Source organism: Dendrobates tinctorius, unplaced genomic scaffold (assembly GCF_039654945.1).
Source record: "Dendrobates tinctorius isolate UK_male_01 unplaced genomic scaffold, ASM3965494v1 ptg000138l, whole genome shotgun sequence".
NCBI classification, from domain to species: domain Eukaryota; kingdom Metazoa; phylum Chordata; class Amphibia; order Anura; family Dendrobatidae; genus Dendrobates; species Dendrobates tinctorius.
The window spans coordinates 27,734,458-27,760,035 of NW_027361806.1; the positions used below are offsets into that span (position 1 = coordinate 27,734,458).

Consider the following 25,578-nt stretch of genomic DNA (forward strand, 5'->3'; position numbering starts at 1 on the left):
CCTTCTCTATTGCTCAGTCGCCCCTCATTGACTTGCACAACGTTTACTAACTGCTAAGAGAAGTGACAAAAGCCTCAATCACATTTCTGGTTTATAAAAGGCACGGAGGTCGGAAAATGGTAAATTGTGCTATAAAGTGAAATATTTCCCATTTTGCACTGTACATGTAGCGGAAGCCCCGTGTTTGCTGCTGCTCCGTGCTAAGCATACTTATTATTACGCACGATGACCAGATCTGAACGTACTGGATCTCTCCAATGATTTGTACTTCTGCACGTCCAGGTCGTAGGTGACTTTCTTCTCTTTCACCAGTTTCTCGTCCTCGGTGTCGGAGCTGCTGTCGCCTCCGGAGCTGCTGTTGGAGCTGCTGTAGCTTTTCTTCTTCGAGGTCTGAGTGCACTCCGGCATAGAGGACAATGTCTGCAACAAAAAGAATCCTGCTTAGGATGGGAACTGGGAGCAAAAAACAGAAGTGACGCTCTACAACTAAACGTCTACAAAGCCGTGATTAATAAGTCCCTGAGACACAGAACTGCATGGCTCTAGTGCTGCCAACGCTGACCGGGCCAATTCCGACCCCTTAGAATCCGCACCAAACTAGGCACCGTCCAATCAAAAGCCTGCAAAAAAGTTTCAGGAAAAAAAAAACTTTCTGTGGATCTGGGCACACAACGACTTTTTCAGGCAAATTCCGCCTGAAAGTGTAAAAAAAAAAAAAAAATGAAGAGGATGCACAGAAATGTAAACACGACATTGTGCATGTTCAGATTTTGTCACCTTTTTTATCCACTTCGGGGTTTGGAAATGTGAAGAGGTTAAAAGACGTCACCTGTCCGTCCTTATACAGTAATTTAAATAACCGAAAAAAAGACCCCAGAAGTGGAGCTGCTGCAAAGATGGCAAGACCACCAGTGAAGCCGCTTCCTGAAGTATCTTCACTTGTGTGAACATGAACTAACAATAAAACACAAAAACTGCATCTGAAGTCTGGTTCGGAGGAACCGTATATACAGTATATCCTCTGTATATAGAGGAGGCGGTGAGATCCCTGGAGAACTCAGAGACCCTCAGACCACCTAGGGGAGGCCCGGGATCGGGGTCCCAGAAAAATCCCCCCTCTGCGGTCTGATCTGCTCTTATATTCTGCTCAATCGTCGGGGGCAGCGGAGGATCCGGCTTCTATATGATTAGTGCCGTTTCACAACCATTTAATATCAAAGCACTGAAGAGTTCTCAGCAGGTCACTGCACCCGGCCGGCCATGGATGAACCTCCCGGCCATGGATGAACCTCCCGTGAATAGACCGGATTGTCAACATAAAAACCAGCCGGCACTCCGGCGGCGGCTGTGACCGATGGCTCCTGTTACTCCTCCTGTCCAGGACATGAGCGCTCAGCTAAAAGCCGCCTGATAGACCAAAGTCATCATCTCTGCACAGACGACACCTGAGCAGTCGCAGCGTTACCTGGTATCCATCATGGGGAGATGATGCAGACTGACAACGTGGGGAGCACAGAAAACTGGATTATTGGCGGCGTCAGACTGCACTCAGAGATGCTGCACTACTCCTATTACTGGGGGTCTTAAAAGTTCTCATCATAAAACACGGGATTGTACAACTGTCTTAATCCGACGGGGAGATGTTGGGTATGCTGGGAGTTGTAGTTTCCTGACAGTTTGTGCAGAGAGAGGGAGGAGTTGAGCTGCCTCCATCGCTCTCACCTTTTTCTTCAGGTGCTCACTGCTCCCCTTGCCGGCTGCTTGCCAGGAGGCAGTGCGATCCAGATGATTGACAGCTCGTGGGCTTATACTTTGGCTATGGAGTTAGGCAATGGGGGTGGCAGCATGCGGCCCATTGTGAGCCACCAGGAACCTGCCCCCGGTAGCTGGCTCACTCAGGTCTGCTCTGCAGAGGCGCAGGGGCACTGATCCAGCTATGTGGCCATGTTCAGAGATCTGCTGGAACGAGTTTGCATTCCTTGCTGATTAAACAGGCCACTGCTGGTAGACTACAGTGGTGGCAAATAACCATGGCAACGAGCAGTGAACTACACAATTACAAATCTGTTTCTCTCCGCACATCACACACGGTGATAACACAGGTCTGATATTTTGCACAGATCTTATATGGTGGAACCTTTCCTATTCAGTGTTTTATTACGTCCCAGTTTTCTCGTTGATGATTGGCTGTAATCGCTCCGGCCTCTGCGTATCTGACACTTGCATGTAGACAATGTATCACCTTGCTCCTTCTTATATTCATGGTTTCTCCCTTGCTGCGTCCTCTGTTATATTAGGCACTTATATCCAGGACTACAGTGACATTGGGGTACTGTGCACCGGGGTCCTCTCCCTGCGCGGCTGAAGGAGGGTCCGACCGTAACCTCATATGTGATGGAATGAATATTCTCAGGGTCGGAGATTTCAGCGCTTGTCTCTGGATGACATTATACTTTCTGTGCAGTTACGTAGAGCGCACGCTCTGCCCAGCAGCGGACATGTGGGTCCAGATTACCTGACTCCATCCGGGCTGTATCCTTGTGCTGATTCACATAGATGTGTTAATTCTGTTTAAGTCCGATAGCGACCACTGGCCCTCCATCAGAGTACGGAGGGGGTGCGCTGCGTCATGTGCAGTGTTGAGCATGCCCTGTGTCAACTGCAGTGTTGTGAGCGTGCTCTGCGTTACATGTAGTTTTGTGTGTATGCTCTGTTGTGCAGGGCTGTAGATGTGTTCTGCGTCATGTGCAGTGTTGCGAGCGTGCTCTGCGTCATGTGCAGTGTTGCGGGCGTGCTCTGCGTCATGTGCAGTGTTGGGGGCGTGCTCTGCGCATTGTGCAGTGTTGCGGACGTGCTCTGCGCATTGTGCCGTGTTGGGGACGTGCTCTGCGCATTGTGCCGTGTTGGGGGCGTGCTCTGCGCATTGTGCCGTGTTGCGGGCGCGCTCTGCGCATTGTGCCGTGTTGCGGGCGCGCTCTGCGCATTGTGCCGTGTTGGGGGCGTGCTCTGCGCATTGTGCCGTGTTGCGGGCGCGCTCTGCGCATTGTGCCGTGTTGCGGGCGCGCTCTGCGCATTGTGCCGTGTTGGGGGCGCGCTCTGCGCATTGTGCTGTGTTGGGGACGTGCTCTGCGCATTGTGCCGTGTTGGGGACGTGCTCTGCGCATTGTGCCGTGTTGCGGGCGCGCTCTGCGCATTGTGCCGTGTTGCGGACGTGCTCTGCGCATTGTGCCGTGTTGGGGGCGTGCTCTGCGCATTGTGCCGTGTTGGGGGCGTGCTCTGCGCATTGTGCCGTGTTGGGGGCGTGCTCTGCGCATTGTGCCGTGTTGCGGACGCGCTCTGCGCATTGTGCCGTGTTGGGGGCGCGCTCTGCGCATTGTGCCGTGTTGCGGGCGCGCTCTGCGCATTGTGCCGTGTTGTGTGATCTTGATGCGGATATATGAGCACAGGAAAGCTTTGCTGGACTGTGATGTGATCTGTGGTCACAAGTCAGCACTGAGGAGCTCATATAAAGACTGATCAAAGCCTTACAAACTGCCTTCAGAATTAGCTCTCTGAAGGATTCTCAGTTAACTTATTTTGCAGCCAGCAAGGTATAAGAAAATAAGAGCCATAAAAGCCAAACTGATATTGGTTTTAAGTGAAACGTAATTGCAAAAATGATTGTCAAAATACATGAAATACAATTAAAAAAAAAATGCCCCCACCGATATCCATAATTTTTCAGCCTTTTTTATATTCAGTTACATGACGTCTCTGTCATTTACTGATCTGATCGGGAGCTGACACGGGTTACCATGGGTTAATGAAGCTGCCTGCCCTTGACCCTTTAAATCCACAGTCGGAGGCCGGACATGTGCCAGTGATGTAAATCTCATTATGTTACATTTGGTGGAAAGATAAAGAATCTGGGAGAACAGCAGATAAATTATTCAACCGAACACATGACACATAATATGAAAAGAGCAATGTGCAGCCAAGTCTGCAGCAACGGCTCAGCGTGGCAGCGGCTCAGCGTGGCAACGGCTCAGCGTGGTGGCATTAATTCTCCTCCGTGCAGAGGGCCGCCTACTGCTCGATCTGTAGAAGACGCACAATACATTGGGACTGTGGGAGCTCGTGATGCAGCTGGGAATCCTCTGCCAACACTTTGTTTTTCTGGAATCGGAGTGGGGGTCCGTCAGCAGAGTGGGGTCCGTCAGCAGAGCAGCTGCTCCATGCTGCAGAGTCGCGTGGCGGCCTGCCGTGACACCAATAACATGTCATACCTTACGCAGCCACATTATGACTTACCCAGTGGATAGTTTATGGGATCACTCGTGTTTTATCGGGATATTATCAGCCGCACTGCAGCAAATTCAGACTCCAACTTATAATTCAAATGAAACAAAAATTAGGAAAAGGATCTTGGGGCGGAGTGTGAGCGCAAGGAAGATCGTCCCAGAGTCCGGTGTACTTACTGATCACAAGCAGAAAAACACTTGGAAGTTATGAAGAGTTAAAGGCGAACTCCAGGCAGAATGAATGTATTGTGTTACTCCTGGTTCAGGTCCCAAGGGGGCGGAGCATGAGGGACGGAGCATGACACAGGGATTACTTTTTGTGCAAGGCTCCACCCACCTATTCCCTGGACCAGCTTTGTCCAGAATGTCCCTTTAAATCGCTGGTCCCAGATTGGACAAGTATGGATGCTGCATGCTCTAATGCTCAGTCTTTTCAACATCAATCAATAGTTCAGGTAAAAATAAATTTTCTAATATCTCTTACTCGATATCACGTCTCCTTCTGAACTCATCACTCTCTCTGAAATACAGCTAAAGTATCTCCTCATCTTGAAGTAGGACTGCCATCTGACTGAGGGATCAGATTGCAGCTGCTTATTGCACCTTCTAGTAAGTCTTTTATCTCACCCCAGTGTTGGAGTCACAGCTGTGCTGCTCAGTCATGTTGTATAATCTCTTCTATGCTGCTTCTAGTAAGTGTTTTTTCTCACCCTAGTCCTCATTTAACAGCTACACTGCTCTGTAGTGTCCTCCATGCTTTTGTTGCTTTCCAGTAAATGATTTGATCTTATCTTATCCTAGACCTGGGTTCACAGCAACACTACTCAGTGCTGATGTATACTTTCTATCCAGCTGTTCCTGATGTGAAAGTGTCACCATCTATATACTGGCCCTCCGAGTCCTTGTTGTATACTCCTGATGCATAGAGCAGTATATGGCTTTGTGCAGACAGGACTTTCCTCCGCAGATCCACTTTGGCTTTGTCGGATGGAGCTCGTTAGTGCAGACGATGATTTCTCGCTCAGCGGCTGCGTCACATAACAGAGAAAACCTTCACAAAAACAAAAACGGTTCAGATGATCCTCCAATTGGGAAAAGCAGATTAAGGAATAAAATATCTCCAGGTATTAACCATAGCAATGCCAGGAATATACTGAAGGTGTACGTCAGCATGGAGGCTCCTCTCGCAGAGTGCGATGCATAAAGCAGGGCTCCGGCGTGCATTTTTGGATACATTTATTTTCCGTTACCGATCTGGATCCAGAGATGTCAGATGAGTCATTTAAGACAGAAGAAAGCAATTAACCTTTTATAAATGGGGCTTTTAGGTAACAGACCGGACAGCCGGGGACTCGATACTTTAGAGGTTAGCGCTTTCCATTTGCCCTACTGGGGTAGATGAATGTGAGACGGCCACTCTCTCTTAGCCAGAGTGGCTAACAGCGACAATTGTGGAGTCAGTCGTCCATCCAAGATGCCACCGTGCAATATTCAATAGTATTTACCCAGCATTCGTTGCTGATCGCAAACTAAAGGGGTTTTCATTAAGGAGACAAATCCCTTTAAAAACATTAGAATGAAAGAGCCTAAGAAAGATTGGACTAAAGCTGTGGAAAATAGATGATTTCATTGATAATGACTGTTCATTGCTTGGAATTTAAAGGGAGTGTGTGAGCACAGACTGATTGCTCAAACCACCGGTGCATCATGGCGCTGCCAAACATTTCAGTGCACCTTCCCATCCACTTGTTTTCCCTCCATCTCCACCCCTCGCTCTTCTTTGACAGCTCTGGCTTTATAGAGGTAGATGGAAAACAAGTAGATGGGACGGTGCACTGAAATGTTTGGCTGTGTCAAGGGGGCACCAGGCCTCTACTTAGCTTGAACAGTCATTTTTTTGTCCCACTATCACCTCTAACCAAGGTCAGAAGAAAAAAACGCCGTCAACTTATGATCTTGCTATGAATGAATACTTCAAAGTCTTCAGACGTCATGGAACTTGCATGACCCAGACGAACGATGATAATGGCAAATATAGGCTGCATCTTCGTGACGATAATTCAGGAACTGATTCTCCATATGATTGTTGTTAAACCAGCAATCTGCTTCAAGCCAATGTGTCTGAACCCATGAAGATGAAAACCGCTCCAGTACCTTCTGAAAGTCTGAAGGGTGGACAATGTGCAAAAGACCATTACACCAACCAGAAGTAAAACCAGTTGATGGCCGTTTTGCCTTTTTCTGATGCCAATTTCCAATGTGTTGGAAGAACGTAGATAGTTGAGGCCTTTGTCGCCTTGTTCCACCACCTGTGACGTCTGCCTCCCTAGCAGATGACGTCACTCCATTGCCTTGTTGGTAGCCCATGGAAGGAGCCAACAACAATAAAACCTCCATCTCTGGGTAACAATGGTTCTACTCTACCACAGACTTTATCCGCGGTGATTCTTCTTACAAGTGATGTGATCTATATTGATTTCCTCCACGATGACGACGACGAGGAGAAGACTTCTTTGTAATAACCTTGTCAGGTCTTAATTGCTGGTTGTTTAACCATCCATAAACATCATGGAAACACAAGACCTCGGCTGCGGCTCATGTCGGAGCTCTGCGATTGCCGGAGATCACACGTCCTCCAACGTCTCTTTTTAATTTCAATTCAGTGGGAGTGAAATGTTCTTAAAAGTTGGACTGGATCCGAAGTGTTTCTGAAAGGTCTCGTTCTGAGAGAACATCATTTTCAGATGCCACAAATCCTTTCAATGTGGTGTCCTCGGAGTTACATTAAACCTTTCATTAGCGCAGATGAGAGCGAGCAATATTCCAAAACACTCAGTGTTACTAATAAATAACATGTTCCATCTCCCATGAAATAAAGACACAATATTAAAAATTAATTGAGGCTCGGAGCGGTGTCATGAATCTTGATTCTGAATTTAATCTGGTATATAATTAGTTTTGACTTTTTTTTTTTTTCCTTGTTGAAAATTCTATGGAGTATAACGACTGCCGAGATAATAGAAAAAGTCGAGAAACCGGTCACCAACAGAGAAAACGATGTATCCGTGCCAAGATGCCAGACTAATAACAAAGCCGGAAACATAGAAAATCATGCCAGTCGCTGGTTCTCCATCTTGGCCTCTTTCCCCTTCCCCGCTCATGGAAATTGTCCACTTATTCGGCCATTTCTCAGAATTGGTGGGGTTCCGACCTCTGTGACCCCTGGCAATCAGCAAGATGAGGGCATCAAAATGCCAGATACAGACAATCGTGTGGTCAATATGTGGTGCCTCTGTCTAACTTGCCTCTTTCCTATGCTAGGTGGCAGAGGTTGGACCTCCACCAATCGGACACTCATGGCCAAAACCAACGAGAGACCATCAATGTCAAAGTGCTGTAACTATTCATGAAGGAGACAGAAATACTCTATCCAGGTGTCGACCACAGAAGGCAATGGAGCAGAAATGGCCAAGAGCGGCCGTGCTACACAGATGCTTATGGCATGTACCAGGGACATGCCATAATAAACTAGGGTCAACCCTCTAGGACCGGCACCTATGTGGAACATGGGAGGGCCACCACACCCAAAGTCTTCTTGATGCAGCCCTGGCTGATGCATCCAGGAAAGGATTGAGTGGAGATACAACCCATACATGTGCACAACTCTATTGACTTCTATGGGAATTACAGCAGAGTGTCTTGATTTCAGACACATCCTAAATATTTGATCGGGCTCACCGGTCCGAGTGAGTCACGGGCGACACACACAGATCCATTATAGCCAGTGTGTCAGTGTAAATGACCCATTTTACCATGGGGAATGATGGTCCATGTACAAATGGGATATGGACTAGAATAATATGTACCTGAACTGTACAGGCCGATCCAGCCTCGTCCACCATGCAGATGAGCACACAGAGCAGCACATGGAGACAGGTCTTCACCAGAAGTTTTTATACATGAATGTAGAAACATGAAAATAACCTGAGCTAAACTTAGAGATTAGCAGGACGACTACATCACCACAATGGCCGCGCCAATAAGTCTTCACCCGCTCACCACTCAGATTTCTGCAGCGACGCGACGTCCGATCAATGCGGAAATATTAGAAGCAAATGCCCCAAACCAAACACGTTCTCTTTTCTTAATGACTCTTCTTGACTCCAAACGGTGAAAACTCTCCCCTGAACTCTGGTCTGACCGCGTGGGGGCTGAGATACTTCACCCCGTGGGGTATGAGATGCTTCGGAACATGTAGGCTGAGATAATTTGACCACTGGGGGCTCTACCCAGTGAGGGATGAGGTACTTCGCCTCGTGAGAGTCTGATATGCTCTACCCAGTGGGGGATGAGATACTTCACCTCGTGAGCGTCTGAGATGCTCTACCCAGTGGGGGATGAGATACTCTACCCAGTGGGGGATGAGATACTTCACCTCGTGAGCGTCTGAGATGCTCTACCCAGTGGGGGATGAGATACTTCACCTCGTGAGCGTCTGAGATGCTCTACCCAGTGGGGGATGAGATACTCTACCCAGTGGGGGATGAAATACTTCACCTCGTGAGAGTCTGAGATGCTCTACCCAGTGGGGGATGAGATACTTCACCTCGCGAGCGTCTGAGATGCTCTACCCAGTGGGGGATGAGATACTTCACCTCGCGAGCGTCTGAGATGCTCTACCCTGTGGGGGATGAGATGCTCTACCCAGTGGGGGATGAGATACTTCACCTCGTGAGCGTCTGAGATGTTCTACCCAGTGGGGGATGAGATACTTCACCTCGTGAGCGTCTGAGATGCTCTACCCAGTGGGGGATGAGATACTTCACCTCGTGAGCATCTGAGATGCTCTACCCAGTGGAGGATGAGATGCTCTACCCAGTGGAGGATGAGATGCTCTACCCAGTGGAGGATGAGATTCTCTACCCAGTGGAGGATGAGATGCTCTACCCAGTGGGGGATGAGATGCTCTACCCAGTGGGGGATGAGATACTTCGCTCCGTGGAGGCGAGATACTTCACGACTGGGTCAGATCTGATTCTCATTGCACAATATGTATGGGATCCTTTAAATAATTTCATTACTGCAAACATGAAGAAAATCCTGAGCGACGTTCTCCTGGTTCAGCGCAAACATGATCCTGAATCCAAAACCCGCAGTAGTAGAGCAGGTCCCTGGCCGCCGCGGCGGATGCTCCACAGGGGGATCTCACAGCGTGACTTTCTCTTTAAGAAGAGTGATTGAGTTTTATCTCCAGAGGCTTTTTCCACCTGGAAGGATCCTCATTAATACCATAATGAAGGCGTCCTCCCACTTATTTGCTTTTTAATTACTTTCTTAAGTAGCTGTTGCGTTACTCATAGTTGATTTGTCATGAATCGCTTATTTTATTCCATTGGAGCATAAATATATATTATATATACATATATTTTATTCAATAAAACTGTTACTTCGGGATCGGAAATGCTCACCTTAACACGAGCCCAAAGGGGTTCTCATACAAGTTATTGCCCATCAGTGTCAATGGTGCAATGATCTTCAGGAACCATGTGCCTCGAGTTACCAAAAATTCCAAACAGCAACCGCACCACCAACCATTTTGTCCTACAGATCCCCATACCCTCATCTGTCCACATACAACACCACACCGACCCTTCAACAACGCAGATCAGAGACGTGGATCAGGGACGCAGATCTAGCCAACTGCTCCTAAAGAATCATAGAATCATAGAATCGTAGAGTTGGAAGGGACCTCCTGGGCCATCTGGTCCAACCCCCTGCTCAAAGCAGGATTCGCTAAATCATCCCAGTCAGATGTCTGTCCAACCTCTGTTTGAAGACTTCCATTGAAGGAGAACTCACCATTTCTCGTGGCAGCCTGTTCCACTCATTGATCACTCTAACTGTCAAAAAGTTTTTTCTAATATCTAATCTGTGTCTCCTCCCATTCAGTTTCATCCCATTGCTTCTAGTCTTTCCTTGTGCAAATGAGAATAAAGTTGATCCTTCTACAATGTGACAGCCCTTTAGATATTTGTAGACAGCTATTAAGTCTCCTCTCAGTCTTCTCTTTTGCAAACTAAACATTCCCAAATCCTGCAACCTTTCCTCATAAGACAGGGTTTGCAGACCGGTCACCATTCTGGTCGCTCTTTTCTGAACTTGCTCCAGTTTGTTGATGTCTTTTTTAAAATGTGGTGCCCAAAACTGGACACAATATTCCAGATGAGGTCTGACCAAAGAGGAGTAGAGGGAAATAATGACTTCACGTGATCTAGACTGTATGCTTCTGTTAATACATCCTAGAATTGCATTTGCCTTTTTTGCTGCTGCATCACACTGTTGACTCATATTCAGTCTGTGATCTATTAGTATACCCAAGTCTTTTTCACATGTGCTGTCACTTAGCCCTATTCCTCCCATTCTATATATATGCTTTTTTCATTTTTATTGCCCAGATGTAGTACTTTGCATTTCTCCCTGTTAAAAACCATTCTGTTAGTTGCTGCCCACTTCTCCAGTTTATTTAAATCTTTTTGAATCCTCTCTCTCTCTTCTCTAGTATTAGCTATCCCTCCTAGCTTTGTGTCATCAGCAAATTTAATCAGTTTACCCTCAATTCCTTCATCTAAATCGTTGATAAAGATGTTGAACAGTACAGGGCCCAGGACAGAGCCCTGTGGTACCCCACTTGAGACATTCTTCCAACTGGATGTGCAGCCATTTACGACCACTCTTTGGGTCCGATCACTAAGCCAGTTATGAATCCACCTAACAGTTGCCTTGTCCATTCCATACTTAGTCATTTTTTCAATAAGGATTGTATGAGAGACTTTGTCAAATGCTTTGCTGAAGTCAAGATATACTATATCTACAGCATTTCCTTGATCCACCCAATCAGTGATACCGTCATAGAAGGAAATTAAGTTAGTCTGACATGACTTATTAGTTACAAACCCCTGCTGACTCTGTTTAATCACTTCATTCTTATCCAGGTACTGACATACATGTTGTTTAATAATTTGTTCAAAGATCTTTCCTGGTATAGAAGTCAGACTCACCGGCCTATAGTTGCCTGGGTCCACCTTCTTCCCCTTTTTGAAGATAGGAACAACATTTGCTCTTCTCCAGTCTTCTGGCACTTCTCCTGTTCTCCAAGAATTTTCAAAGATTATGGAGAGGGGTTCAAAAATTTATTCTGCTATCTCCTTCAGTACTCTGGGGTGTAATTCATCTGGACCTGGAGACTTGAATTCATTTAGGTTAGCTAAGTGTTTCCTCACTATCTTTCTGTTTATAGATATCCTGGATTCTTCTATTCCCTTAATAGGACAGTGAAGAACAGTTGATGTTACATTTCCTTTCTGAGAGAAAACAGATGCAAAATAGGAATTTAAAAGTTCGGCCTTCTCAACATCCTGTCTTACCATTTCATCATTTTCATCCTTTAAAAATCCTATAGCATCTTTGACTTTTCTTTTACTTTTGACATATCCCCAAAATCCTTTATTATTGCTTTTGACATCTCTTGCAAGCCTCAATTCATTGTCAGCTTTAGATAATCTGATTTGTGCCCTGCAGGTTCTGCAGACAGCATTATATTCTTCTTTAGATATGCCTCCCTCTTTCCATTTTATAAACATTTTTTTCTTCCTTTTTAGCATGTGCTTAAGTTCTGTGTTCATCCATCCTGGTTTCCTTAAATGCTTCCTATTCTTCCCTCTTTTCGGAATGGTTAACAACTGTGCTTTGAGAATTTCATTTTTCAAGATTTCCCATCCTTCCTGGACATTTTTGCCTTTAAGGATATCCAGCCATTGGATCCCTCCAATTCTCTTTCTGAATCCCTTAAAATCTGCCTTTCTGAAATCTAACCTTGACGTCTGAGTCTTCACAGGTCTTCCGCCTCTAGTTATCCAAAATTCTAAAATAGCATGGTCGCTACCTCCTAGGGTCCCAGCCACTTTTACCTCCTCAACCATTTCCTCCCTGGTTATAAGGATTAGATCCAAGGTAGCAGTTCCCCTTGTTTTCTCCCCTACCTTTTGGAAGATAAAGTTGTCAGCAAGAGAGGATAAGAATTTCCTTGACCTGTTAGTTTTGCCTGAGAGAGATTCCCAACAAATGTCTGGATAGTTGAAATCTCCCATGACAACTATGTCATATTTTTTGGAGAACTTGGCCATTTGATGCATAAAGAGTTCATCCATATCTTCAGCTTGCACAGGCGGCCTGTAGTAAATGCCTACAATGGTGTCCTTCCCATTGTTCTGTCCTTGTATTCTTACCCAAACAGTTTCCACAGAACTCCCAGTCTCTGCAGCTTCAATCTCTGTGCAGATATACACGTTTCTAACATACAATGCGACACCTCCTCCTCGTTTATCAAGTCTGTTTCTTGCAAATAAGTTGTATCCTTCTAGTCTTGTATTCCAATCATGTGTATCGTCCCACCAAGTTCCAGTGATTCCAATGACATCATATTTCTTTTCCTGTGTTAGTAGTTCCAATTCTCCTTGTTTGTTGCCCATGCTTTCTGCATTAGTATAGAAACACTTTAGTTTGTGATTGGTTTCTCTTTCTCCAATATTTTTATTGATTAGATTCTTTCGTCTTTGTTCTTCCTTTCCACTTCTAATAGCAGAGTTCTCAATAGCATTTGTCAGGTGTATGGCTTTTTCTCGTCTTTTGCTTCCCTTCCCATGTTGTTCTAGTTTAAAGCTCTCCTTACAAGTGTAGCAAGGCGACTTCCAAATACACGTTTTCCAGTCTTCGTAAGGTGCACCCCATCTCTAGCAAGTAGTCCATCGTATAAGTAGTTCACTCCGTGATCCAGAAATCCAAATCGTTGCTGACGGCACCATCGACGTAGCCAGTTGTTCACCTCGCTCGGTCTTCTGGATGCCCCCTGATTTCAAGTCTAGGACACAAATCTAGTTGTACGCTGCACGACCGATACCACCATACTCTGCTCATATGAAAACACCATGCACTGCACGTACAATATCACCATGCACTGCACGTACAATACCACCATGCACTGCACGTACAATACCACCATGCACTGCACGTATAATACCACCATGCACTGCACGTACAATATCACCATGCACTGCACGTACAATATCACCATGCACTGCACGTACAATATCACCATGCACTGCACGTACAATATCACCATGCACTGCACGCACAATACCACCATGCACTGCACGTACAATACCACCATGCACTGCACGTATAATACCACCATGCACTGCATGTACAATATCACCATGCACTGCACGTACAATACCACCATGCACTGCACGTATAATACCACCATGCACTGCACGTACAATATCACCATGCACTGCACGTACAATATCACCATGCACTGCACGTACAATATCACCATGCACTGCACGTACAATATCACCATGCACTGCACGTACAATACCACCATGCACTGCACGTATAATACCACCATGCACTGCACGTACAATACCACCATGCACTGCACGTACAATACCACCATGCACTGCACGTACAATATCACCATGCACTGCACGTACAATACCATAGTATGCTCCTATAATATAACAAGCAGTGCTCACATAATACAGTGATAAATGACCCACACTCTACTCACAGTCCTGTAGCACACACTACAATGCATTGTGGGGGGGTGTCTGGCTGGCGGTGGCGTCCCCTTCCCGTTGATGCACACTGTCTGCGGTGGTCGCACGTTCCCATGGCCGCCCCTCCTACTAGTAGAGGCTGGAGCCTTTTAGCTTCATGTAGTGAGTGAAGTGATGAGATTTTCGGATAGAAGCTGTGGAATATTCACTGAGGATAGCGAGCTGTCATCCCGCCATACGCTGCAGAGCCACGTGATAACGTCAGCACAGATGGCAGTCACCAGCTGACAATGCCACGCCTGATACCATAATATCAGGAAATTAATAATGGAAATACAAGCAGTAGCTCCGATCCGCCAATTACTGAACTCAACGCTCCAGAAATTTATTTTGAGTCCAATTAAATGATAAAATAAGTTTTCCAGGAATAGCGCCACCTTTTTCATAGGTTGTGGCTGGTATTGCAGTTTAGTAAAAAGAGGCTGAGTGGCAATATTAGGCCGGGATCACACATGTGAGAAACATGGCCAAGTCTCGCATGTTAATACCCAGCACTGCCACCGGCACTAGGGAGCGGACCGTGTGGCTCCATGTATTGTTTCTCGCATGTGTGATCCCGGCCTTACACACAGCGTATGGACGAGGATAAAGGCCGCTGAGTCACATGATCCTGGCTGAGCTGCAATACCAAAACTGGCCATGGGCATAAGTGGCACTATTTCTGTAGAGACAATGGTTTCTGTCTCCCTTCTTGCCATATTTGTGCTATAATTTGCTATAATTTCTGCTCTCTTTTCAAAAATTGCAAGAAAGCTAGGAGGTTTCACAGGGAGGTGGCTTCACAAGCATTGTTCCAACATGAAGTATTAAGCCAGAGAACAGAGCAAAAAAATCATTGCTTTCCAGGTAAAATGCCAAAGTGTTCATCAGAATAAAAGGGGCGCTGCTGTTGTGAACTCTCTTAATCCGACTTTTGAAGCACGGCTCCCTCTGGTGGATACTGCTGGTAGTGGAGCTGGTCAACATGATGTTAACCCAACAGCTGCAGAACATAATTGGAGGAGTGGGGGTAGTGACTGGGACTACATAAGCGACCAGACTTCTCTCAGTGGCTGCCGGTGATACTCCTTTCTTTGCTTATTGGGGATTTCTGTCTCCTGCCTGATCCTGCATTTTTCAGCTAAGTGTCATTTGCTAAACCCTTTGCATCTGATTTTGCCTTGCTGTCAGGGGTCAGCTTGCTCCCTCTGGGGCTGCTGGCTCCTGCCCTGTATTTTTGTATCTTGTGTTTGTTTGCTCAGTCCCCTTCTGTATTAGCCTGTTGCTAGCTGCCAGTTCACACCTGAGTGCTGATATAGTGGGGGTGAGGTTTGTGCAAACCTCAGTATTTTTGTACATCAGTCGTGTTGGAATTGTTAGGGTTTTTGCGTGATTGCAGACAGTGCCTTTCCTTTCCTATCTAGTCAGTGTGGGCCCCATCATTTGCTCAGTCTATTTCCTGTCTGTGTCTGTGCTTCATCTTGTCTCACCGACAATATATGTTTGGGTGCTGTCTATTCCTTTGGGGATCTGCTCCGGGGCAGTTTAGATTTCACCTTTCTGTCTTTAGGCTTAGTTAGTCCTCCGGCTTTGACGAAGCGTCTAGGGCAACGTAGGAACGCTCCAAGGCTACTGCTAGTTGTGGTGTTAAGATCAGTCTGCAATCCGCTGAGCGACCAACCTCTCTGGTGTTCTGGTGGCATAGCCTATTGCGCTCTCCTCCTCGGTGACCCATACATAACACGCTGCTCTTTACAAATCAGATGCCTGTTACTTTAACGTAATCCATTTATACTGGTGGCTATGCGATCATCATTGAGGGCAGGAACGCTAGTGCCACCTACTGGAAGCAGCAATCCTAAAAGTCAATAGAGGCAGGATGCTACAATGTCCCAGTAGTCCGGATCGGTTTCGCCCTCCATGCTGACGGTCTCTCATTTTCTCGTGGCCTAGGTTCAGGGTCAGAACAGAAGCTGCACATTTCTTGTAAACTATATAGAACATTTCCCCATCATGTGCGCGGCTGTGATAAGTGACAAGTGCTCCCCCGGCGTCACATAAATAACGTTCAGAGTGATCAACGCCGTATGCAGACGATTAAGAACATCCTCCGTGTCCCCACAGCGGGACGCCGGCACCGGGGTAATGACGCTGACCTTTCGTGTGCCGGGGCGGAAGAACTCATCTCCATGATTAAAGTGCCATATTTATGCAAGGAGGAGCGGGGGAATGAACAGATGAAAAGCGAGTCTGGTGGGGCCCTCCGCGTGTAATGTGCTCATGGTACAGACAATCAGGCTGACGGCTTAGTGTCAGCGTCCCCAGATTGCAAAAGAAGTGAGTCTTCATCCAGCCCTGTCCTGCTCCATCCCCACTATATCCCCTGTATACAGCATATGGTGCAGGAGCTCCGCGCCATCCATCACCGCTCCATCTATCCAGGTCCAGCTGTAGCCGTGCCGTCCATCACTGCTCCACTATGAGGCTCCATCTCGCACAGCTCAACTTAGCGCAACTTCACATATCACTGCTCCACTTCTCACTGCGCCACCTCTCACTGCTCCACCACTCACAGAGCCACCTATCACCGCTCCATCATTCACTGCGCCACCTCTCACAGAGCCACCTATCACCGCTCCATCATTCACTGCGCCACCTCTCACTGCGCCACCTCTCACTACGCCACCACTCACAGTGCCACCTCTCCCATCTCCATCTATAACTGCTCCACTTCTCGCAGCTCCATCTCTCGCAGTGCCAACTCGCACAGAGCCATCACTTGCAGCTATATCTTGTAAAATTTCATTTAATTTTGATGTTTCATTATGTAGAAAACCTGTCGGATGGAGCGGAGGGCGGATGTAGCGGGGTGCGGAGGGCAAACAGAGGACGGAGCGGAGGGCGGACGGAGCCGATGCCGCCTGCTGACATGCGTTGGAGGCTGTGGCCCCTCGACTGCAGCAGTCCCGATGTGCAGTAAACCTGCAGCGAGCTGTCATCGTCTGCTCAGCTGCAGTCTATTAGCGGTATTAAGAGCTCAGACATTAGTTGTAGCCGCAGTGTATCACATAATGATGGCGTGCAGCGTGCCAGATGGAGGATGCAACAATGAGCTGGAACCTTGGATGCTTCGTCTTCTGTAATGGATGGCGAGTAACACAGATGGATGAGAACTTTCATCAGTTCTAGGGAGGACTCATGCTCACCACCTTGTTCGGCTATGACAAGGCACAACCTGCGCACATTGCATTCAGCGTTTCCTACAGGAGCTGCCGCTGACGACACAAGATGTCAGATACAATCTGCCAAATCGAAAGGACACAAACGTCTCCGTGCTCCAGCCTGCACCTCACAGGAGGCCATGTCCGGCGGCTGACCCTAACCAGGAGAAATCAGTGTGACCCTGGGTATAAGACAAATGGCAGACATTATAGTGAGAGCTGGCGGATAAAGCTGGCACGGCAGCCTCTAATGGGTGGTGCCAGGTACAGCACCCTCTATGGACACCCCCTTACATAGGAACATCTGGTGCCCAAATAATAGGATAATACAATGATTAAAAATCATTGCCCAGACAAAAAAACAAACTGGTGCATCGTCACCCTGGGCGGGGGCCTTCTGTAGGTCTAGCACCAGTTCTGGGTACATACACACATTAATATTATAAAAAAGGGCAACTTCCCAGAAGACTAGGAAAAAATGGCAGCAGGTCTCATCCCTGCTGCTCCAGTGCCGATATTTCTCTGGATTCCTGCCGGTCTCCATTTGACAGGATTCATCAATGCCATCCAATCGCTGCAACCAATCACTGCCACAGCGGTGACCTCCATGATGTTAACCCACCAGAGTCCAGTGGCAGGAGGGGATCAGTAAATTACACATGAATTATTCTGCTATTTTGCACCATTCCAGGCTCTATAGTATTAGGGTTTCTCCAGGACGATGGCTGTCATATGTGAGCAGCGCTGACTGATTCACTTCCACAGGTACCCACCGCAGGTGTCCTGATCTGTCCTAAACATTATCATTCATACTAATGAGAAACAGTCGGGGATCCTCTAAAACCTGCTGCCTGGGACTGAGCAAAGGAATCAAGTCCAAGCATCCCGACCACTTCCCAAGCCAGCACCCTGCGGGCCACACCGTGCCGCCCTGGAGGAACCTGCGGCATTTTTAGCCTTTGGGGACATGTGCCATTATAGTCGCTGCACAACTAAGAAGGAAATATACGGAGCCACCCACCCGAGGTTCTCGCTGACGCGAGGATTTCCCAGACAGTTTCTCATCGTCCAGCTCACACTGCTCAAGGAGATCCAAGATGTCTTCTTCCTGCAAAAACCCAAAGGAGAACATGTCACAAAACGGTTCGGCACAAATCGCTAATCCTCAAATATCAGGTAATGTGCCCCTATCATCGGTTCTAAGTCACGGGGGCTCCAGCAGAGGAACAAGGAGGAAAAGAACATTATAAAAGTTATTAAAAGGGTCATACACAGTAAGAATATGGATTATGTCACCATATTGTGCGGGTCCGACTAATGGGACCCCATCACTGCTCAGATGAAGACCACCGATGGTCAACTTTTCTTCTGAGTACGACCACTACTAGCCACAAATTGTGCATCCCATATATGTGTAAATTAGTGGGATTCCTCCCCTAGGACCCTATATGCTTGGTGAATGGGAATCCAGGAGTGCAGTGGATGGAGCGGTGGTCACATAAATGTGGAGTCCAGCACCCACATATTCCCCCTATGTGCCAGCAGGGTAGGTTTTCCCAGAGATAGTGTTGAACAAGCACCAGATCCCGTCTGGCCCCATCAGCGCCTCTTGTATTTATCTCTTCATTGCAGTAGCTTCGTTATAATATTCAGCATGGACCCCACCAGTAAGCCCAATAAAGCATGGATGAGCCCCCCACAGTGCCGTCACCCCGGAGGCTGAGCCCCCACAGGTAAGACACCGACTGCCTCTGCAGAGGATCACTCCGGGACACCTTCACCTCTCTGCATCGTTATACACATTACTGTCATTTTTTTTTCATAAAGTGGCACAAAACAATAAATTTTATAAGCCAAATCCTGTTTTGCCATCGCAGCGAGTGATCTCAAATTCTGTGTGGACTCCTCATCAAAGAGGCGACATCTGATCAGCCCGTAATGAATAATCCTCTGAGTAAATCTGGAAGGCAAGAGTCTCCTATGATTAAAGGACTGAAGTCAAAATGCTCCAGAAAATATCAATCCCGCGTCAGCATCTTCCTCAAGTCATTAACATTTTCTTCAGGTTTCTCTTCTGCTTCCCAGTGTGACAACCACTAATGGCCTCAATGCTGCTCTTATCAGGGTTGTCAGACAGCGTGTCCAGACTCCTGCGGGAAAATCGGATTTCCATGTAGGACAATCGAGTACTTTCTTCCCTTTCCCGTTTTCCGAATGTGATCGATATTGGCCGCTATTTGCATGTGAGAAGATCTGCATGGACTTGTTTGTTTCATAGAAGGCTATGAGCACGAGCAAATGCACACCGTGCAAACTCACCCGGGAGAGGACAGAATACTGACCGGGACGGCACTTCCCAAAAATTCCATCTTCTTCATCCCACATATGGAATAATATAGTTAAAGGGGGTTCTACAGCCTAAGGAACAACATTACTGGGGCATGGGTGGGATGAAAAATCTGACAAATTTGTGTGACGTCACCCCTGTGGAGCCAGCGCTGGCCGTTCTGGTATCCTGGACCATCACCAGAAGCGATGACCATTCAGGACTATTGCCGGTACTTCACATTTTGTGCTCCAAAGCTGCTCTTCCTACTGTAACCGCTGTCGGCTACTTTGGAGGTTGTCACTCACCGTCACGGAGGACAATACACTGCAGTGGGAGAGGCCGCATGAAAGCCCACATGCCAGGCATGTTTGTATCTGTCGGTGGGTGCACAGCCGGGCTCCTCTGTCACTACTGCAATAAGGACACGGAGAAAACGTCCAATTTACTACAGAGGAGCTTTACATCCACCCACGTCCTAAAACAAGTTCTTGATAAACCGACCCGGAGCCGCGACTTCTGGTCCACGATGGATTTTTAGAAACTGTGACAAATCTCTAGGTTAAATTGACTTGAAATAAAATTGGAAAACTGCAGTGCTGCAAACTGTCCCCAGACCGTGGCCCCCAGCCTCGCGGAGAGGAGGTAGAGGGGGTTCTTCATCGGAGGTGTAATTGGCGTGAAATCAGTCAGGCTGGAAAGTTAAAATCTATTGACAGAATTTTCTGCACAGCTTCAATTCTCAGGTGCCCTATAGTTTTGCAGGATCAGCTTATTTAGGAATAAATCGGGGTCTAACACACCAAACCGCACATCTGCTGAGGCCAGAAAACCTGCCCCCATGATGAGGACCACTACAACTCCTCACCCCCCCCCCCCTCATTGTAAGTTCAGGAAATAGTAAAATTTACAAACTTTCCGCCGTTATCTTTAAACTAACAAAACAAGAACAATGTAGATATCTGAACACAAATAATATAAGAAGAGGTTTTTTCAAATTTACTGCAAAATGTCATTTTTATAGACTTCTACAGTCTCAGAATTATTCACCCCTTCATGGCCAGCGCTTTAGCACTTAATAGAACCCCTCTGGCTTTTATAACTTGCTGAACCTCTGGCTGCTACAACCTGCTGCAGATGTGATGCATCACCAGACACCGGCTTCTAGCAGCATTTCTGCGAAATCCAGTCCTCTTAAGCAATGGCCTCAAGGTCACTAATATTCTTGGGTTTGCTGCAGCTGCCTTCTTCACGTCCCACCAAAGATTATCTAGTAGATTCAAGTCAGAGACTGTGGTGGCCGTTCCAGAATCTTTCAAGACTTGTTTTGACACCAATCCTTGGTGGACCGTGAGGTGCATGGGATTAATGTCCTGTTGGAAGGCCAATTTACGCCCAAACTTCAGCTCTTCACAAAAGGTGAAGTATCCCCCTAAGATATCATGATACTTGATTGAATCCATCTTGTCCTCCACATGATGCAAATGTCTAGCCACAAAGCATCACAGAGCCCCGCCATGCTTCACTATACACTTCACAGAACCACAAATGCTTCACTGTAGACATCACCGAGCCTCCATGCTTCACTGTAGACATCACCGAGCCTCCATGCTTCACTGTAGACATCACCGAGCCTCCATGCTTCACTGTAGACATCACCGAGCCTCCATGCTTCACTGTAGACATCACCGAGCCTCCATGCTTCACTGTAGACATCACCGAGCCTCCATGCTTCACTGTAGACATCACTGAGCCTCCTTGTTTCACTGTAGGAATCACTGAGCCTCCATGCATCGCCGAGCCTCCATGCTTTACTGTAGACATCACCGAGCCTCCATGCTTCACTGTAGACATCACCAAGCATCCATGCTTCACTGTAGACATTAAAGAGCCTCCAGCGTGCTTTACTGTAGACATCACCGAGGCACCGCCGCGCATCACTGTAGACATCACTGAGCCCCCGCTGTGCTCCACTATAGACAACATCAAGTCCTTGCCGTGCTCCATTATAGACGTCTCTGAGCCACTGCAATGCTTCGCTGTAGATGTCACCTGAGCCTCCGCCATGCTTCACTGTAGAGGTCACTGAGCCCCTGCTGTGCTTCACTGTAGAAGTCACCGAACCCCTGCTGAACTTCACTGTAGAGGTCAATGAGCCCCTGCCGTTTAACCATAGAGGCCACTGAGTCCCCGCCGCGCTGCATCGTAGAGGTCAACAAGCCCCCATTGTGTTTCATTGTAGAGGTCACTGAGCACCCCCCACCCCGTGCTCCACTGTAGATGTCACAGAACCCCAGTCATGCTTCTCTGTAGGCATCATGGAGCCCCCGCTGTTCTTTACTGTAGACATCACAGAGCCCCCGTCAAGCTCGACTGTAGACAACACTGCCATGCTTCACTGTAAACATCATCGATGCGCTTCACTGACATCAACGAGCACCTGCCATGCTTCACTGTAGACATCACCGAGTCACCACCATGCTTTACTGTACGCAGGGTGTCCTTTTCAGTGTCTTTCATTCTTATGCCTCCAGACATACTACTGATCCAAAGGTTTGTCTCATGACTCCACAGAACAAAATCTTAGAACTTGTGTGATTATTTCTATGGTTTTCAGCAGGTAACTTTTCCCTTGATTTTGGGTCAGTAGAAAAGTCTTGGAGTTTGGGTGTGAACACCTTCAGCGTTTAGTATGTGTCTTACTTTCTAAAAAAAAAAACCCTCAGTAATCACTGCCATCGAATCTTACTGTAGTTTGGCTGCAGTCACTCGAGAGTTTTTGTCCACTTGCCTCAAGTTTCTGCTGGCAGCAGGTGACCGCTTCCTCTCAGTCATGTCTAGGCAGGGTAGCCGGTGTTACGAGGTGACCACAGTTTCCAGCTATATCTCTAGGAGCAGTCACTGCCACTGTCTCCATCTTATTTGTACAATGATCTCTTCTCTAACTTTTTGGTCAGTCTCTTGACAACTCATGAGTGACCTGGAGGCCAATGCCCATGAGGAACAAGTTAATATTACTTAGAAAAGATGTTAGAAGCTGGTGTCTGACTAAGCATCATGTCTGCAGCAGGTAATAACAGCCAAAGGTTCAGCTGCGGAGGATGTCACACAGATCACACGCTCAGCCACAGAGAGGGCCCAATCATACGTGCCGATGGCGCGGATCATGCGCTCATACACAACGCCGTCATCTCTGACATACAGACCGCACCTTCATCCGTTTCAGGGGATTATGCATCTCTCGTTGGAGTGAGGCCGCTCTGCCAGCAAGAAACGTCTGGAAGGCCGTGCTCAGGAGACCCTCGTACTTCTCTAGTAGCAGCTTATCCTCTGGGGGGTAGATGCGTCTGCGACAAAATAGAGAAAACACTCGTTACACATCGACTGTGAGGAAAAAAAAGAAAAGAATCCGAGCAACACTGAGATCGATATGTATAATGCAGATCAAGAAGAAGCGTCAATCTGCTGGCAAAATGGCGCAGGGTTAGATCTTATTCACCGACACATCAGAACGTGCGATAAAGTAGATGAGAGGATAGTGGGAATGGGTTAATAATATGGCAGATGATCAGTAGGAGCTCGCAGCGTCCAGGCGGATCATCGGCAATAACGTGGAACACCGACTCCTGCAACCGTGCCGAGATGGCAAAAAAAGGAGAGAAAGAAAGCGATACAAACAGACAAAAAGCATAAAAAATAGAGTCCTCCTCCACAATGGCTGGGATTTGTGGTGCGCCCACAGCTGTAATGATAAATGTCATCAGCAGAATATAAAGTGTTAATAGCGCACCTAGTCACCGGGGCCGTGCTCCGTAATACGTCGCCTGATAACTTTTAATCAGATAAAGTTAAGGAACATTAATGAGAAATTAAAAGGAAACTGCGGCGTATCCCGTGGAGGAGGGGAAGACGTCGGCCCAAAACTCAATTCAATCAGGAAACAGGATGAGTGGGACGTAGAGGCAAGATGGCTGCGCGGCGCCATTAGAGAGCGGAGCGTGCAGGCTAATGACGGACGTCCATAGCCCCCGGCAGTCTATTACCGGCCCGAGCTGCCGAGATGAGAACTTATTTGCTTCTAGGTGGCTAATTGCAAAATGTTTTGGTTCAAAATCCCAATCATGTTTTATCTAGTGTTACGCAGCCGCCGCCTCGCCAGGGATGAGCTGACGGACTGTATTAACCCTTCAAAAAACTGCTCACTCCTCCTGTAACGTTTTCAATCTTTCCTTGTTGTTCATGACATCGAGGATTCTCTGCAGTTACTGTGACTTCCACTATTCATTATGAAAACTGATCTCTGAGAGAAATAATCACTTTTGCTCCTGTTCTATGTGGATCACCGGGCGGTGGCGCGGACCGGGCCACCATTGGCTTCTTGGCTGGACTATGTTCGGCCACTCACGTGAGATGTTTGTCCATTATGGCACTGTGATATGACAGGTTACATTTTTTACAGACTCCATCGTTTCGCCCTAGATAATCTGAGCTAGAGGCACCTGGCAGCCGCTTATCCCCCTCCGTACAAAGAAACAGATGTCCGCTCAGCCACCTTAGGATAGGTGACGTGTCGGCCGGGGGAGGTCTGCCCACTGGGACCCACAGTCACCAGAATAGAGTAGTAGTGCACGTGTGACCACCGCCATATAGACTGTCAACAGGGCAATGGTCACGCGCACAGTGTCTCCCGTAATCCCAGAAAAGAGAGCAAAGCGCCGGTCACGCAGTTTCATCATTGCTCCATACATACAGAACATGGGATCCATATCCAGGTGGTTAGCTTACATTTATCTATCCTTGCTGACAGTTTCCCCTGTAGTTTGCTCGGGGCCCCAGCAGAAGGACATGATCAGCTCAGGTTTAATGAGAATCTGTCAGCAGGTTTTTGCATATCATCTGTAAGCTTCTCCTTCCCTCTCCATAGACAGCAATAGGCAGCTGTAATCTGAACCCTCAGTAAGATGACCGAATGTTTGCACCAAAATGAATTCTATCAGGAGGAGACGTGGCTCATAAATGGAGACAGGCAGATAAGATTTATTACTTTCCTATACAGGAAAGATGTATATTGTATATCTTAGTACTGTGTTAGCCAGTAGATAGAAAAATATTCAGAATTGAGAGTCCCCAGTGGTTGATACCTTTTAATGGCTAACTGAAAAGATGGTGACACATTGCAGCTTTCCAGACTACTCTGGTCTCTTCATCAGGCTAGACTAATATAAAATCTGAAGAATCACACGTCACTTGTCTTATCTATTGTGTTATTTCTGTGCTGTCTTGTGTATGTGATTCTTCAGATGTTGTATTAGTCTTAGCCTGATGAAGAGACCTGAGTAGTCTGGAAAGCTGCAATTTGTTACCATCGCTTCAGTTAGCCATTAAAAGGTATCAACCACTGAGGACTCTCAATTCTGAATATTTTACTTTCCTATAGTCACCTGTAATATTTATTTATGGAACAATAACACCCAAGAGACGATAACGAGACTCTGATCTGTTTTGGCCGCCACTGAGGGAGCGATCAGTCCCATGAAATGGTGGTTATTGCCAATCCATGGCCGCTCTGGGTCGGATCATTATCCTTACATATCCGGCTTTAGGTGCGCTCCACACCCTGCAGCACGTGCACCACATAGTACCTGTAGTTCCCCAAGTGTCTGTTCTCGTATTCCTCCTTAGAGATTTGTTTCCGGACCTGAGCAAGTCGTTCTTTCTGTGGAAGCACAAATTGAGACGATTTAGACCCCAATATTCCAGATCAGACCCCTGGATGAAGAAGTGTACGCAGGATAGAGGATGATGGCAGCGCGGGGATCAGGGCTTATCAGCTATAGGGCACTCAGTGCATATCCGTTCCTGTCTTATGGTCCTTGTCAGTGAGCTGCAGGTTATACTGGGAAGGGGATAAAAAAAGACTGGAAGAAATCCACAGCGAGAGACCAAAGTGTGAACTCATATACACAGCGGCCATCTCAGGAGTGAATGGTGCAGAGCTGCAATACCATACACAACCTGAACACAGGGGTGGTGCTGTTATTGGAAGAAAAAGCCATGTTTTTCTAATCCTGCACAACCCCTTTAAGAATACACCA

The 25,578-nt window shown here is 47.2% G+C and overlaps 1 protein-coding gene across 3 annotated transcripts in view; it reads right to left on the bottom strand.

Annotated features, from left to right (window-relative positions):
* Positions 1 to 25,578, bottom strand: part of TTLL7 (tubulin tyrosine ligase like 7) — a 204,912-nt gene that overhangs the window by 81,906 nt on the left and 97,428 nt on the right. For all 3 annotated transcript variants that reach the window (XM_073544895.1, XM_073544893.1, XM_073544894.1), the window contains exons 14-17: positions 25,126 to 25,199; positions 22,695 to 22,830; positions 18,179 to 18,265; positions 246 to 420 (exon numbers count right to left, since the gene is read on the bottom strand). In XM_073544895.1, the coding sequence (XP_073400996.1) occupies positions 246 to 420; positions 18,179 to 18,265; positions 22,695 to 22,830; positions 25,126 to 25,199 (472 nt within the window). The remainder of the gene's footprint in view (positions 1 to 245; positions 421 to 18,178; positions 18,266 to 22,694; positions 22,831 to 25,125; positions 25,200 to 25,578) is intronic.